At 46.7% G+C, this 15,891-nt stretch overlaps 1 protein-coding gene and 1 pseudogene across 2 annotated transcripts; one reads left to right on the forward strand and one right to left on the reverse strand.

The window, feature by feature from the left end:
- Positions 1–2,461: 2,461 nt before the first annotated feature.
- Positions 2,462–9,290, reverse strand: LOC136540025 (protein ROLLING AND ERECT LEAF 2-like). 2 transcript variants are annotated; one of them, XM_066532010.1, is made up of 7 exons: positions 8,991–9,290; positions 7,658–7,769; positions 6,316–7,576; positions 6,005–6,079; positions 5,264–5,478; positions 4,494–4,717; positions 2,462–3,372 (listed from the first exon to the last, which is right to left on the reverse strand). In XM_066532010.1, exons 2-7 carry the CDS (start codon positions 7,682–7,684, stop codon positions 2,706–2,708), a joined length of 2,469 nt encoding a protein of 822 aa, XP_066388107.1. In that variant the 5' UTR covers positions 7,685–7,769; positions 8,991–9,290; the 3' UTR covers positions 2,462–2,705. The 2 variants fall into 2 exon arrangements, with proteins under 2 accessions (XP_066388107.1, XP_066388106.1); XM_066532009.1 differs by having other exon boundaries at positions 6,316–7,769; positions 8,991–9,289.
- A 3,142-nt stretch (positions 9,291–12,432) lies between these two features.
- The window catches only part of LOC136537238 (uncharacterized), a 41,537-nt pseudogene continuing 38,078 nt past the window's right edge, over positions 12,433–15,891 (forward strand).

Consider the following 15,891-nt stretch of genomic DNA (forward strand, 5'->3'; position numbering starts at 1 on the left):
TCGAAATCCTATGTTAATAAAGTTTACTCCAATTGATCTTAGGGCTATTTCTGAGCTACCTAGTGCTAGGTTTGACAAGTGTGCACCACACCTAACCCACTAGACTTACCTAGGTCAAGCTACTAGTCCATACCCCCCTTAATAGTATGGCCAAAGGAAAAACAAAGTCCTAAACTACTCTAAGTGTTTCTCCATCACTAAACGACACTTAGAACTAGTATGTCCTTAACCTTGTCGTTCATCCTTTAAAAACCGAAACGATTTCCATCATCAGGGGCATGACAACCATGACTACCCAATCAATTGCCATTACCATGACCTAACTCAAATTGTCTCTACAAAACACACGTTAGTCATAGTAATCTCGTGTCGTCATTAATCACCGAAACCTAACTATGGGCCTAGATGCTTTCAATGTTTTTATAGGATTGGAGAGTAGAATGAATGTAGTGGGTTCCAAAATTATAATTGATTGTGTTTCACCATCGGGTTAGTAACTCGGTGACTCAGGGTGTTGGGGTTGGGCTGAACCGAGCCCAGCAACGGGTTTTTGTTGCTACTTATTATGAGGAACTTATATACGCATACAGAAGGATCAAGAACACAATCCTCCTTTTCGGAAGAATTAAGACACCTTTGCGGTTATGATAATGATACTGTGTGGGCGTCCGTCCTGTCTAGATGGACCTGCACACGGAATACAAACCTCACTTCTTCGCACCTTCCCGAACCCAACCACACAGCGGGTTCCACGCCCCCGTCGTCTTCGGCCCTTCGCCCTTGCCTTGACTCAGAGAACTCCCCTCCATCTCAGCTCACCAGTCACAACAGCAGCCGCCCCTTCCAGCCTCCATCGGCTAGCGCTCGCCGCCCCCTTCCTTCGCACCTCGTCGTCGGCCGCTACTGCACCGGTCACCCCTTCATTCACAGCTCCATCGCATCGCACCCACTTGGCCTCAACCGGCTAGTTTCGCATCGCGCCACCACCAAATGGGTGCCCCGGGGCACGACCTCCACCGGAGACGAGGACGATGGCGGCGGCTCCGATGAAGTAGGTCGGTCCTTCTCTGAGTCTGAGCCCTCCTCCTCCTCCTCCTCTGGATCTGAGCCCTCCTCCTCCTCCTCCTATAGATCTGAGGGACGTGGCGGTGGCTAGGGTTCCGGCAAGCTCTGGGGCTCTATTCCCTCCTCCCCCGGCGAGCTCGAAGGTGATGGGCCAGGGGTTGTTTTGCACGTGTGCCTCCCGTGTTGCAATGGGATTTTTGGGTCGTTGCAACAGATGATTTTCGAATGTTGCAATGGGATTTTTGGGTCGTTGTAACATATGTTTTTGCGATGTTGCAGTACTACTGCTTGAGATGTTGCGGTACATAAATTTCAATGTTGCACCACATAATTTTTGATGTTGCACTACATATTTTTTGATGTTGCAGTACATATTTTTCGATGTTGCAGTACATATTTTTTTTGTTGTAGTACATTTTTTATGTTGCACGCATGTTTTTTAATGTTGCACTATATATTTTTGCGATGTTGCAGTGTTTATATCTCGATGTTGTACTACGTAGTTTTCCCATATGTGTTGCAATGTTGCACTTGAAGTGTTTCATGCTCTTTTGGGACAGGGGCGCGGTGGGGGAACGGGGTGCGTTGGGGAACTGGGGATAGGGGCGCGGTGGGGAGCGGATGACAGGGCGGGTTCCGTTACGTGGGGGCGGGTGGGGGTCCGTTCTATTCACGCGCGGGGGCAGGCGGGCTTTGGGAAGGGACCACCATCTGGACGCACTTGCACGCCGGACGTCTGGGCGCTAGAATCGCCGTTGCGGTTATGCTTCAAACAGACTCCATTAGTCCATTCCAACTTCAAATCCAAAAGCATCCATAGCAGCACCACCACCATGAGAGCCAGCGCTCCACTCTCCCAACTCTACGGCTTCCACAAACCAAATAGGCGCTCCACTCTCCCAACTCTACGGCTTCCACAAACCAAATAGGCCCTGACGCATGACTACGTGGCCATGTTCGCTTCTCTTATAATCTGTTTTTTTCAGCTTATTTTTTTTCAGCCAGAACAATGTTTTTCTCTCACAACAAATCAGCGTGAACAGTGTTTCGATTTGTTTTTTCAACGAAGCGAACGGGGCCATCATTACCGTTCAAGTTTTGATGCTGCTCTATGTCGTCTCTCTATTTATAATCACAACTCATCACCTCCCTATTTATGTAATTATAATTACAGCAGTCAAAAACCCATTATAATGGTTTGTTTGGATACACTCATATCTAACTCAATTCACGTGGGTTAAAGTGGATTGTGTAGAAATTATACTAAATTTCACACTAATCCACTGTAACACATATATATTAAGATGGATACGAGACCTAAAGTGGTGGAAGACACGAGAACACATCGCCTTGTACACAAATACTCTCGTTGTAAGCTCTGCATAGACGAGAATAGTGAAGAAGAAAAAACTCATGTATTGATATAGCCTCAGGATGAATGTACATCTTATATCCCCGCAACTTCGACTTCAATTATCACCACCTCACTTTACAACCGCAATTGAGCGGTATATTTTAGCATGTACTCTACACTCTACAATTTTGTTCCTAGGCTTATCTTGCAACTTAAAAAATGGTAAAAGTAATTTATGCCTATTAGACGGCATCGCTACGTGACTAGTTATGTTCTGTGCCAGAAATTAAATCTGCTGGTCTGCCTGTGCCTTCTCATACCTCTCCTTCGCCTTATTAATATCCTCTTTGAGCTCCATGTATTTCTGCAATGAAATATTAGAGAACATTTCAAGCTTCCCTAGAAATATCTCCAAACTTGATTGTAAATCCATAGGGGGGTCACTTCTTTGTACTTCCCCCATCTCCCCGTTTGATCTTCCACTATGGGACAAAGATAAGATTCGCTTTGAACCACCCCGTTGCTTCTCCTGATGTGGCACATAACGGTTTATATGAGCAGCAAGGTCTTTAACAGCATCCTCCAAATCCGTTGGTAAATCATCCAACAAATTTATCCAGCTCTCACAGGTTTTAAATATGGGCGCAACAGCATACTTTGTTATTGGATCAGCTTCGACCTTCTTTTTCCTGGAACTCTTCCTCTTCTTTTGTAGTGACTTCACACACTTGAGTAGCCATGAATTTAGGCTCTGCAAATATGCTTTGTGGGATGCTATCCATTTCTGAAAGTTTGAACATAATGTGCTCAGCTCAACCTGAAGGAGTAGAGTTGCTTGGAACTGTGATTCTGACCGAATTGAAGCCTTCATGTTGCCAGTGTTGGATACTAGTTTAATGATATCATGTTGATGCTGGTGACACTCAAGCATTGTTGCCCACATGCGAGTCAAACTGCAAATACAACAAATATTGTATTTGTTCAATACAGATGTCACAAAAAAGATTATGAAAAGTGCATTGACAGAGTGCACAGCAAATAACCAGAGTTTTGTTACATCCTATGGCAGAGTATTTTTTTTTTTTGAAACAAACGGCAGGAGCTCTGCCTTTCAATTAAGACGAAAAAGAAGTTACAGGTATACAGTCCCCGCGGCACTACAGTACGCGCGGGTACTGTTCACGCCGGCTGTTATGCGATGGCTGAGGCTGCGAGGGAGAGAAGAGGCCGGCCGGGGGCCTTTGCCCACGGCCGAGGAAGAGGGAAGGGATTTCCTTCTTAATTCTTGCTTGATTAGATTGATACATCTCCTCTCCTTATATAGAGAGGTTTACTTGATTCCCAAGGAAGACTTACTTCACCTCTAAGTAAGCGACCCTTATCTCTAATTAACCCTAACACTAATGGGCTATACAGTCAGCCCAGGCCCAATAGGCCCCTGACGTACTCTAACAACAAGAAAGGGTAGCCAAACTGTAACAACAAGAAAGGGTAGCCAAACTGTGATGCCTACAACAGGACACCTGAAAGGCAAACCCACCCTCGCGACGGGGCAAAGCACAAAACTACCATGAGTCATCGTTGCCGAGCATGGTTGCATAGCATCCAACAGCTCCGATTTCCCATGGCAGACCCAGACGACCCACCCTAACGATGCCAGGCAGACGGGCCAGAAGCAAGAGTCTGCTACATCCTATGACAGAGTTCATAAGCTAAAAGAAATTTTGGCATTGCTGCATCATAAACAGAAAGTAATTAACAATCAACCATGTAATTCCATAACTAGTAAAGATAGGACAATGACATCAGGACCTGGCCAGACTGGCAAAGTTCATCCAGGCCTTAGTTACTTATATGATTTATAATGGTGAGACCTGAAAAACACCAGGACCAGGCCAGAGCTGGGCCCAGTTTCATTCAGGCTACCTAATGAGACTTCCCATTTATTCGATGATCCCATGTTAGCCTAAGTGCCTTAATCAGTTCGAAACAAACCACAATCCTGGCTGGGCCAAAACCATATTCAGGACTACATTAAAATGCCAATTGGATTGAACTGAAGGGATAAATATACCTTCCAATTAATTCCTCTAGCTGTGGTTGAAGCTCTTTGTCCCTTAGATCCTCTATGTTCTTTGAAATCATGTCGATTCTCTGAATGGCCACTAAAATTCTGGAGTGCAAATCCTTCACAACAGCACGGGTTTTGTCGATACTCATTTGGCTTTCTCCTCTTGATTCCTGGTGTCTTAGCTGCCTACATTTATCATCATATTGCCTGCAAACTGCACTGCTTGCCTGAAGGAATAGGAATGGAGGAAAAAAACTGTGAAATCAACATATTTTTCCCATGTACAACAAACGGTATATGGTTCCACAAGGTACATCAATTATATTATTGTAACAGGATAAAATTAAGGTAAGCGTTTGTTTAAGCATTTCACTATAGGATAAATGGGTAATACCCCCCTTCCCCAGACCCCGCACATAGCGGGAGCTCTCTGCACTGGGTACGCCCTTTATAAATGGGTAATACCCACTATATAGCCATGTGAAGTTACAGCGCAACCGCAGCCCTCTACGCAACCATATCATAGTGTGGCAGAACCTCAGTACAAATACATTTTGGGTTTTAGTATGATCTATTCGTTCCATCTTCTAGTCATCTTTGATATGGAATTTTTACAAGAATTAATATCAGAGCAGAAAAAAAAATGCTTTGCAAGATAAGCTAATATTCTTCAGAGTTGCATAATTTCATAAATGAAGCAAGCCAATCCTGCTATATATCCTCACACAGGATAGAAGTCATAAAACAGGTAACAGAAAAAAAGAGAATGTTACCTTGACTTCATCATAAAGCTTTCTCTCCCATGCATACAGCCTGTCCAGTGTGGAGGCATGACTGCCAGAATTCATGTATACACCACCAAAGATATTTCCAGTGAGACCATCAGTGTCTTCCTTTGATGTTGTCCCAAGAGGATTTCTGGATGATGAAGAAAGTGAAGACATTGATCTATGCCAGGTAAGGTACTGCACTTCAGCCTGAGGAGGAGCTGCATCACAGCACGAGATATTTTTAAGTCATGGTGGACGATAATAAAAGCGCTACTAAGCCTGATCGGTACCGATTGCTGAGGCTGCAGTTGCCGCAAGTCTCTGCTACAGTACACACAACAGCCGCAGCCGCAGCAATGACTACCAAGCACGTCAACTACTCATGGCGAAAGGTATAGGCTAACACACTACCTCCAAATTTGCATTAGCTACTTAGCTATTTCAACTTCAACCATACTATACTACAGTACAAAAAGTGACCACACAGCAATGAGAATACTAGTGTCATTTCCAAAACTGCTTACAACATCTAATTATATGATACTACTACACAACTAACATATTACAATCCATGGCCAAAGTTATATTCTCCATAAGTACCAAAAATAAGTGGAACTAAACAAAAATAGCATAGGGTCAGACTAACAATACATTGTGCTACAATCATTTATAGGAACTTTGTGTCGTCTGAGGGGAAAAGGAACAAAATGTAGTAGTTACAAGTTAAAGAGTAAAATAACTTACGTTGAGGAACAGGGACTTCCTCTCTGCAACAAGCAAATAATGTTGCAAAAAAACCTGATGCTGTTGATCCTGGCGCTGCACCAAAGTATAAAGATAACTCCAATAGTAAGTACAATAGAATAGATCTATAGATGGAGTGACAAAATAATGGTCGCTAGATGAAGCTACAGCAATGCTAACAAATAAACAGGGAAATTTCATATCATGGTGTGTACGCAGCCCAAAACCTTTCTACTTTCCATCTTCCTTTTTGAAGAAAAACTCCAATGTGTGAGTTATGGAACAGTAATGTAAATCTACTAAAATATAACCTTTTTCTTCTGGTAGTAAAGGCCGGAAATTGACTTTGTCTGCTTCAAGCATCCTTGGGACTTCTTTTCCAGAATCAGATGCCTTGATAAATAAGATCTCAATCTCCTTCATGCATGAGTTTAAGTCCCTCGCCACATTCCTTACGTCACGTAAAGGTTCCTTGAATTTCCCGTTCACTGGAAACGCAGCAGTTGAAGTTGAGGTATCTTTCAGAGGACTTGTAACAGGGGTTTCGTCACTTTCATACATGCTAATGTCCAGTACCCTCGTGTCATCTTTTGGTTTTTCAGCATGAGAATCAACTCCTGTGTGATCTTTTATTTTTTCAGTCTGAGCATCGATTGCCATGTTATCTTTTGGTCTTTCAGTCTGAGGATCAACTGCTGGGTCATCTTTTGGTCTTTCAGCCTGAGAATCAATTGTCTCTGAAGCTAAGTCATCTATAGGAAGCGGTGCGGGTGACTGACCTGTTGCAATATGTGCAACAGGCGTATCATTGCGATTCTTGAACATCCGCACTAAAGATTCAGATGTTGGATTGTCAAAATCATCTTCTGACAATGCAAGATCATCCTCTCCACCATTCATAGGAGGTTTCTCAACATCTTTGAGATCTTGAGGTTTCTCCTCTCCTAGGCGCCGCTTTAGATAATCAGGATAAGCAGGAGACTTCTCCAGTTCCTCCTCAAGCTCTGGGATTCCCTCTTTCTCCCGAAGACGCCTGATATCATCATCATTCTCAAAGTTATGACCAAGTTCCTTGTCATCATGGAATGAGATCTGACTCTCAACAGGTTGGAAAAGGCCAAAGTAGTCCCATGGTGGTGTTCCAGGAGGAGCTTCAAATGTTGAACTATCATCCAGGTCATGGATAGCTTGTCCACACACAGGGGATGATGTTTGCAGAGTTGCGGTTACAGGTTCAAGCACCTTCTCCTTAACAGTTGTCACTGAATTACCCCCAGCTTTCATATGATTGACATGGAAACGTCCTGAAGCTAATGGTGAGGGAACTGGAGAGAAAGAGTCACTAGCATGATGTGAAAGGGATGGAGATAGGTTCGTAGATTTCTGCATGATGGTAGGAGGCTCTGGAGTGGCAGATGTTGATGTGAACAGTGAGGAATTTGTTGGTACTTCAGGCTCTACGAATTTTTTGAGAGCAAATCCAGTGTGCCTGAGTGACTGAATATAAGCGAAATGAGCAGCTGCAAAAGCACATCTTCCGTCAAGAGCTTCTCTAACAAATCGCTTCCTTTCCTGGCACAAGACAAGAGCCTTGTCATCTTCGTTTTTTGATCGTGAACCCATTATAAAAATGCACCAGCCTCAATTACGAACAAAAGCCAAAGGTGCATGCAAAGTCATGCTATGCACTGCAGATCAATGCTAGTGTTGAGGGAAGCTGTTGCTGTTCCGTAGGGAAGACGCCAAAGTGGTATCAACTTTGTGCCTGCAATCAAGTATTCAAGAATTTTGCTATCAGATAATATCCCAGAGTTCAGTGAAGCTGGCATGAAAGAAAATTAAGTTGATGTTTCATCAGCAACTCTGTATACCCACTGGAGTCCATTTAGCATGTGGTAAAAATTAGCTTCCATGTGTAGTGCACAAACTGATCACATCAATTTTTAAAAAAGAAAACACTATAATCTGCAGCAGAAAAAAGGGAAGTGCAAATCAACAGTATCCTGCACAGCTCAGATCATAAATTCTAGGTTCCACAATGGCTACTGGCTTATAATGCACCCATGCTTAAAAAGAAATTTTGGAAGGTGAAACCCAAGTAACAGAAAACCGCTTTTCAGACCATACCATATGTAACGGAAAATTGGCTAAATAGGCACCTACTGAAAACAAATCAAATCAAACAACTAGATGTTCCATTTATGGAAATTTCTTTTTTTTTCCTCTAGAATCCTCAAGGACAATTATATCGGCACATGGACAGAATAACTTCCTTAAGTTACCGCAAACTTGAAACGCAATCCACGGAGAACCAAAAGCTAATATACGACAATAATCCAATCCACCACACAAATCTATGGTACACCAAGTGTACACACTCCAATCTCGGCATGCCACTAATAGCACCACGCTTTGTCGTACTCGGGAATCTTTAATGTGTCATCCGAATCCTTCGGTAGCAACGGCCGAATCTGAACCGAGATAATTCTAGGCACGTCAATTCTCCGACAAGCGTTGCAGAAACCAACCGCCAGAGATTCGGACAGCACAAGCTGGAACCAGACCAAGGGCGGTGCCGGTGATTAGGTACATGCCTAGAACCATAGCTGCGGGTGCTCTATCAGCCATCGAAATGGTGAGCAAAAGTAAAACTGATTCAGTGACCGCAGTGCCCACCACACAATTACGCAAATTCCTCGCACACGGAACGAATCATCCACCCCACTCTCCATTGATACCCTAACAGAACGTCCGGTTGGTACCCCTGACTGGACTCCTTAGTACTAGCCAGTACCAAAATCAGAAAACGAAGAACTAAGCCATCAACGCATACTACCAGCACAAACGGAAAGCTGAAAGATCCGACCAACATGAACCCAACTCGTGCCCCCAAATCGCCCGCCTCCGCGCACCACAATTCGCCTAGAAACGCAGAACAACCGCCCAACGACATCAATCCTTGGAGAGTCCGAGAGAGAATCATCACCTCGCTGGACCCGCGGCTCTAGGGCTTGACGCGGGAGTCCGAGTGTACTCGGCGCGGGATTCCGGCGTCTGGGCTGACGAGGATCGCTGCCGGCCGGCCGTCTCGTGGAGGAGGGGTGGCGACCGAAGAGGGAAGGAGAGAAGAGTTGCCTGTAGAGAGGAGAAGCTTCGAAGACGGTGGTGGGCACTGCTGGGCAGGGTGCGGTGCCGACTGACGACGATGATGATGGCTGCGAACACCAGCGGAAGGATGCAGGTGGATGGACTGGAACGGATGCGTGTGGGCGTGGGGATTCGTGTCGCTGCAGTGCAGCCGAGCCAGGTTGGAGATGCGGTCACTGCCCGCGCGGGTCCCTCCGTCCAGTCCACAGGGTGTCCTGTTGGCGTGTCTTCGTCTCTTCCCCGTTCTTCTCGCGTGTTTTCTTCTGGGTGTGGGCTACCATTTGCGCCCCACCAGCACTTGGGGGACTATGGGGCTCGCGTGATCTCTCTGGCTCCGCTGTTGATCGATTTCAGATTTGTTGGGGTCGGCGCCTGTGCCTCTGCAGCAAGCGCCATCTTTGTTTAGCTTATAAACCATGCTTTTTCAATTAACGAATAGTATTTTTCTTTCAAAAAAATCGATCAATAGAGTCATAGCTTATCAGCCAAGCGGACAGCAGAGAGAAAGTCGCCTTTGAGATCTCGGTGGTGACGGTGCGCCGCCGTGCGCGGTTCACGTACCGTTACCGGGTCGACGGACTCATCCCACTTTGTGTACGTACGGCGGGTACGCGTCACTCGGTTAAACAAAGTGCACCGATCTTCGTCGGGTTACGGGATCCACCGATGCCGACTCTGCTGTAGTGCAACAGTGAGAGCATCGACTCACATGGGGATGGGCTGCGTCACGTGTGCGCGCTCGTGGTAAAGCGAACAAATATATGGCGGTTGGTGTGTTCGCCTACGTGGATTCTACAAAATTGACAGACCCGCTCGGATGAATGTCGAAGCTTTGGCGCCCGTTCCCGTCTGACCGCGATAGTTGTTTACATCATCTTGATGGCTAATCCACAATTATTATGGATTTGGAACTTGGAAGACGTCCCTGCTGCTGATTCGGACACCGCACGATGATCATGGTGTGACTTTTGCTAATATATATGTTTTTTTCTCGAGCAGCAAACGCAATTCTGATAATATATATGTTTTTTCCCTCGTGGCTTCAGTTGGCTGTAAACAAAACAAATCAAATCAAACTGTAATTTGTCCCTTTGACGAGTCCTTCTTGACCTCCAAAGTCGTGTGCGATGTTACGTATCCAAACAATCTCGCCTTGCATCATGGCACCCACGAACAGGTTCGTCTCAACAACCAAACAGTCGCCTAGTCGCGGTGAGGGAAGAGGCTAGCTACACCCAAGGGACCAAAACCAACCGAGGCGCGATCACCACCAATTGACCGTGCGCGCGTGCGATCGCCGATCGCGCAACAACAACCGACGGGCGGCGGCGCGTTCGCTCGTCGCTTACCGGGACGGGCGATCCATTAATATGGAGCGACCCGTTTTGTCTCGCCGCGGCCGCCGACCGTAGCAGCAGCACACTAGCGCCGATGGCGACGGCGCACCCGAAAGCTACGCATGGCTATTGGCTACAGGAAGGATATCGGGTATTATTATGGACCGATTGGTGCACGACCAGTCGAGAATCGAGATGGAGGGTGTCACGGAGCTAGCCACGCAAGATCCTCCCAAGCTGGATGCGGAAAGGGACGGCGCAGTATTATTTGAGCCGCTTTTCGTCCCCAAAAGCTCATTTTTCTCATAGGGGAACGAACGTACGGGTCGGTGCGCAGTTGGCGTCGCTGGCTCGCTGCTGATGATGCGTTTTACCCGCAGTGCTTTCCTTCCCCTGCGTGCCTTGCGTTCGTGGTTGGTTTCTGGGTGGCGTCCGGTGCACGCGGAGGCGGAGCTGCGTGCACGTGAACGTGATGTGGGAGGGGGAAGCTAGACGGCGGCGATGTAGGGGAAATGTTCTTTGGCTGAATGAGTGATGGCAGTTGCAGTGCTGCGCGTATAAATAACTTTCTCCAGAGCGGAATTGGTACGCCCGGCTGATTTTAGATTTCTCTTCACCGCGATCGAAGAACTAGCTCCCATCACCGGCTCACCGCAGCCACGATGATCAGTGCGACCTGATCGTCGGCGCACCGTTAAGATACAGCCACCTCAGTTCATCGCGCGTTGCTCTTATGTCACTTAGTTCCAAAAAAATGAAATAACTGTTGAAAAATGCTGCCCTTTTGTGCCTGTGTTTCCGTTAGGACTTAGGACACGTCGATTGTATAGATGGAATCATGCTAGTGTTCTTTTACCACGACATTCAGGTCCAGGACGTATACTGAAATTTCTTTTACCACGACATTCAGACCCAACTCCGCCACCCGAGTGCTCCACGTACCAGCTCCAATGCTACTACGTATACGCACAGAAGTGTTTGGAGTCAGCGGAACCACGTGGAGCTGTGGTCTTCTGGGCGACCCCGCAGATGGCAATGCATCCTTCGGCGGCCAGACGGCCACCGATCGAAATCGGAAAAAGTTTGGCCTGCTTTTCAAATGCGAGGAACCACGTCACACTAACTCCCGTTGGAAAAAGTAAAGGCGTGTATTCTCCTCTCTTCTCTACGCACGTACGGTTGGCTGGGGCCCGAGGGAGAAAACAAAGGTCATGTGGTCGCCACTTGAGAAATGTACCAGCAGCTGTGTCATGCTGAGCTGGAGCATGGAATCGAGATCTTGCCCGGCAACAAGAAAACCGCAACTCGAATGGACGTCCACTTCAGGGTCTGTACTGTACCCACCCCTGTCGAAACCAGTGAAAGAAAAGTCTTTTTAGCCCACGTGACTACGTGGACAAAGACCCGCCTTGTCCAACGCACCAACGTGGCATACTGACCCAACTCCACCTTGGCCCTGGGTACCGAATTTTTTACTATTTGATCTTTTTTTCGAAAGTTTCTCACAAATAGACCTCTGGCGAAAAGAATTTCAAAAATAGACCATTGGCTCGGCGCCAGAGTGAGTGGCGCCGAGCTCGGCGTCACGGTCACTGGCGCCGAGCTCCTGGGTACGGGGAAAGGGGGCTCGGCGCTATAGTGAATCTTGACGCCGAGCTCGGCGCCGTAGATCTTGGCGTCGAGCTCGACGCCATTCACTATGGCGCCGAGCCCCCTAAATATCTGTCGCCTCGACCTTTCTTCTTCTCCATCTCGCCCCTGCCTGCGCCGTCGCCGCTCCACCGCCGCGCCCACGCCCGTGGCCGCCCGCGCCGCTGCTGCTCCGGCGGCCGAGCCCGCGCCCTCGCCGCGCCGCGCCGCCGTCATTGCTCCCTTGCCCGAGCCCGCACCGCGCCGCCGTGCCCTCGCGCTGTTGCCCGTGGTTGGCTGCAGCGCCGCGCCGCTATGCCCTCCACCGCTGCCCTCGCCTCGCCCCGCCTCCCGCGCCCGTCGAACCGGTCTCGCCGCGCGAAGCGCCGGGCACCCTGCGACCGCCGCGCGCCACCTCTGTCGTTGGTCGCGCCACCGCGGGCCCGGATCTACGCCTTGACCTACGCACATCGTCCGTCGACCTGGAAAGGTAAAAAATATGAATATGCAATGTACCTATTTAGTTGGTGTTTATTATTTACTAGTTATACTGTGATGACTTAGTTAGTTGATTTAGTGAGATATATATGTAGACAGATAAAAACATAGATACATTGGTAAATAGATATAGTTAGATAGCTACTTAGATATGTAGTTATATTTGTAGTTAACTATATATGATCTAGCTATTTAGTGAGTACATTATAAATATATACGTAGTTATTATCTTGATTACTTAGTTTGTAGTTAGAAAGTACTTGTTAGGTACTATCTACCGTCTAATTTGGACTAAAGGACATGTGTTTCGTTACGTTTTTGAAATAGATGGACAACCTAGTGACTATATATCATGGAGGCACGGTTGAAAGCGATCGCTATGGATATATTGAGTTTCTTGACATGCAAAGCGTGCCTGTGCTATTCAATGATAGGCCTTCATTTAGTGAGATCGTTGCAAGGGCTCGGGAGGAGCTGCATTGCTTTGGAGATGATGACATTGTAGTTGATGGTGTACTGCACCTAGGTTGTCCTTCGAACATCTTCAGGCGAATGATCTCAATTGGTTGTGCGGATCAGTGGGACAACTATGTAAGATCGGCTATGAAGAGCTAGATCAATGTTTGGACGTGGTTGTGCATCGGGTGTTAGTTGATCCAATTCCTCATGGGTTTACCCCAGCAATGGATCATCCGGCACACATCGACCCTCCTGTTCCGGAACCTTACCTGCATGTGCAGATTGCGTCTATGGTTCCTGATGCTCAATCTGCCCCAATGCGTTATTTGAAGATGGTTGTCATACTCATATTTTCGTGGTAGATCCTTCTTATGAGATCCCTTTGACACAGAATCATCCAAGTAAGTGTCTTAACCGCATGGTTTTTGGGAGCTTATCCCGTTCCTTACATCTATTTCTTTTATTCTTTTCTCATTTCTGTAATAACGTTGCAGGAGACATTCCTGAGAATATGGATGTGCCCCATGTTGCTACGCAAGTGCACTTTGGAGATGGATTTCGTGGCTTCAATAGTGTTGAAATTATGAATGATTCGGAGCCATATGAGATGGCTAGGGCTCTTGATTCTGATGATGATCGTCCTATTGGAGAGCTGATGAAGAGTGATGTTGAGATGATGAGGCGTATCTTTCCCGACCGCCGTGATCCTAGAGTTCATGAGTTCAGTGATCTTGCTCATTCTGATCTAGCGTTTGTAGAAGGACATGATGATGAGCTCCTAGAAGCTCTTGAGGCCGGTCCTAACATGGTAATTGAGGAGGGGAGGGTGTTCAATGACCTCCCTGCTTTGAAGAGGTGGTTGCAGGCTTTTGCAGTGATACGAAAGAGGCCTTACAGGGTATTGCATTAATATGTGGAGCGCCGTTACACAGTTATGTGTGACAAGAAACGCTGCCCATGGAGGGTTTGTGCAAGGAAACAACAGGTGACCAGAAAATGGAAGATCATAAAAGTTGTTGGGCCACACAATTGTGCTGACCATGAGCTGACACTAAGGCATCAGCAGTTGACATCTACCCTCATTGCCAAGCGGTTGATGGGAATTTTGCAGGGATAACCCAACATGAAGATGAGAACAATTATCAGGACCGTTGAGGCGTTGTATGGAGGATATGTGATAACTTATGGTAAAGCATGGAGAGCTAAATAGCGAGCATGGAAGATGATATATGAGGACTGGGAGGATGGATATAAGTAGCTGCCAGTTCTTTTCAATGCAATCAAAGCGGTGAATCTAGGCATGCATTATGAGTACATCCCAAAACCTAATGCATGGAAGGATGGGAGGTAGATATTTTTCCATACCTTTTGGTGCTTTCCTCAGTGTGTCGAGACCTTTAGGCACTGTCGTCCCGTCTTCTCCATTGATGGTACATTCTTGATTGGCAAATACTAGGGCACACTTCTTATAGCCATATCCTGTGACGCGAACAATAAGTTGGTTCCTTTGGCATTTGCTTTGGTTGAGAAGGAGAATAATGACAGTTGGGGATGGTTCTTGAGGCTAGTCCGAATACACGTGGTTGGCCCTGGTAGGGAGGTTGGCGTCATATCTGATAGGCATCAGGGCATACTTAATGCCGTGCAAGAGCAGTTAGAGGGGTATGCACCTGTGCACCATTGTTGGTGTCGTCGACACCTTGCCGAGAATCTACTACGGAAGGACGGTGTTAAGAAAAACTTTGATCTGTTCTAGGAGGCTGCTCGATAGCTTAAGGACAAGTACTTTAGGGAAAAGTTAGAGCAGGTTAGAACCGCATCAAATGCAGAAGGTAGACAATGGCTCATAGGTTTGATGAGGGATTTGGAGAAATAGACGAGAGCTCATGACGACGGTGGCTGGAGGTACAAGTTTCAATGCAGCAACATGGCAGAGTCATTCAATAAGTTGCTATTAGGGATACGTGGTATGCCCATGAATGCAATTGTTCAATTCACCTTCTATAAGCTTGTTGTCTGGTTCAACGATGGACACGCCCATGCATTGCAGTTGAGGAGTGATGGAGAGATATGGGCTCCGAAACCAAAGGCACGCCTAGAGAAGGCAAGAGAAAGGGCTGGCACATATGAGGTTGCATGCTTTGACCACGCCACAGGGACTTATCAGGACGAGCATAGGGGCGGTACAACGTCCAACGGCGAGGTCCGAGAGTCGAGGATACATGTGGTTGTCCTCTAAGATTTCAAGTGCACTTGTGGTAAACCAAGGCAATACCACTTTGTATGTTCACATTTAGTGACAGTAGCTAGGCATCGCAACTATAATATTAAGAGGAGGATACCTCACGAGTTCAGTGTCAACACGCTTGTGAACACATGGAGCCCCCGCTTCGTGCCTTTCCGGGACCCTAGAGAGTGACCTCCATATGATGGGCCGAAGTACATTGCGGATCCAGCTTACCATTGGAACAAGCGTGGATCAAGGCAGAGGACGAGGCATAGGATGGTTATGGATCAGATACCCAGAAGAACTAGGCGTGGGAGAGGAACTCTATTTATTACTGATCCCGAGCAGTACGAGTGCGGCAAGTGCGGTAGACTTGGCCACAACTCACGAAGTTGCCGTTGGCAGATTAGTGAGGTAGGACTATTGGTTTATAGTATTATTTTATATTTGTCTTATCATATATTTAATTATGCATGTCTCAATTTATGCTTGTATTTGTGTCAATTACTTATACATTTATAAGTTCATGTTTCATTGTACATTGCAATTCTAATTCATTCACTTTTTTTTGTAGGATGGAGCAATTCCAC

The sequence above is a fragment of the Miscanthus floridulus genome, chromosome 2 (assembly GCF_019320115.1).
Source record: "Miscanthus floridulus cultivar M001 chromosome 2, ASM1932011v1, whole genome shotgun sequence".
Classification (NCBI taxonomy): Eukaryota; Viridiplantae; Streptophyta; class Magnoliopsida; order Poales; family Poaceae; genus Miscanthus; species Miscanthus floridulus.

What these genes read in the sequence shown, in the direction of transcription:
- LOC136540025 (XM_066532009.1), bottom strand. Translation starts at nt 7,627, where the DNA reads ATGGGTTCACGATCAAAAAACGAAGATGACAAGGCTCTTGTCTTGTGC. An exon ending in TTTACTACCAGAAGAAAAAG is followed by an intron (nt 6,080 to 6,315) that starts GTTATATTTTAG and finishes ACTTTGGTGCAG; the next exon opens with CGCCAGGATCAACAGCATCA. An exon ending in GGAAGTCCCTGTTCCTCAAC is followed by an intron (nt 5,479 to 6,004) that starts GTAAGTTATTTT and finishes GCTGTGATGCAG; the next exon opens with CTCCTCCTCAGGCTGAAGTG.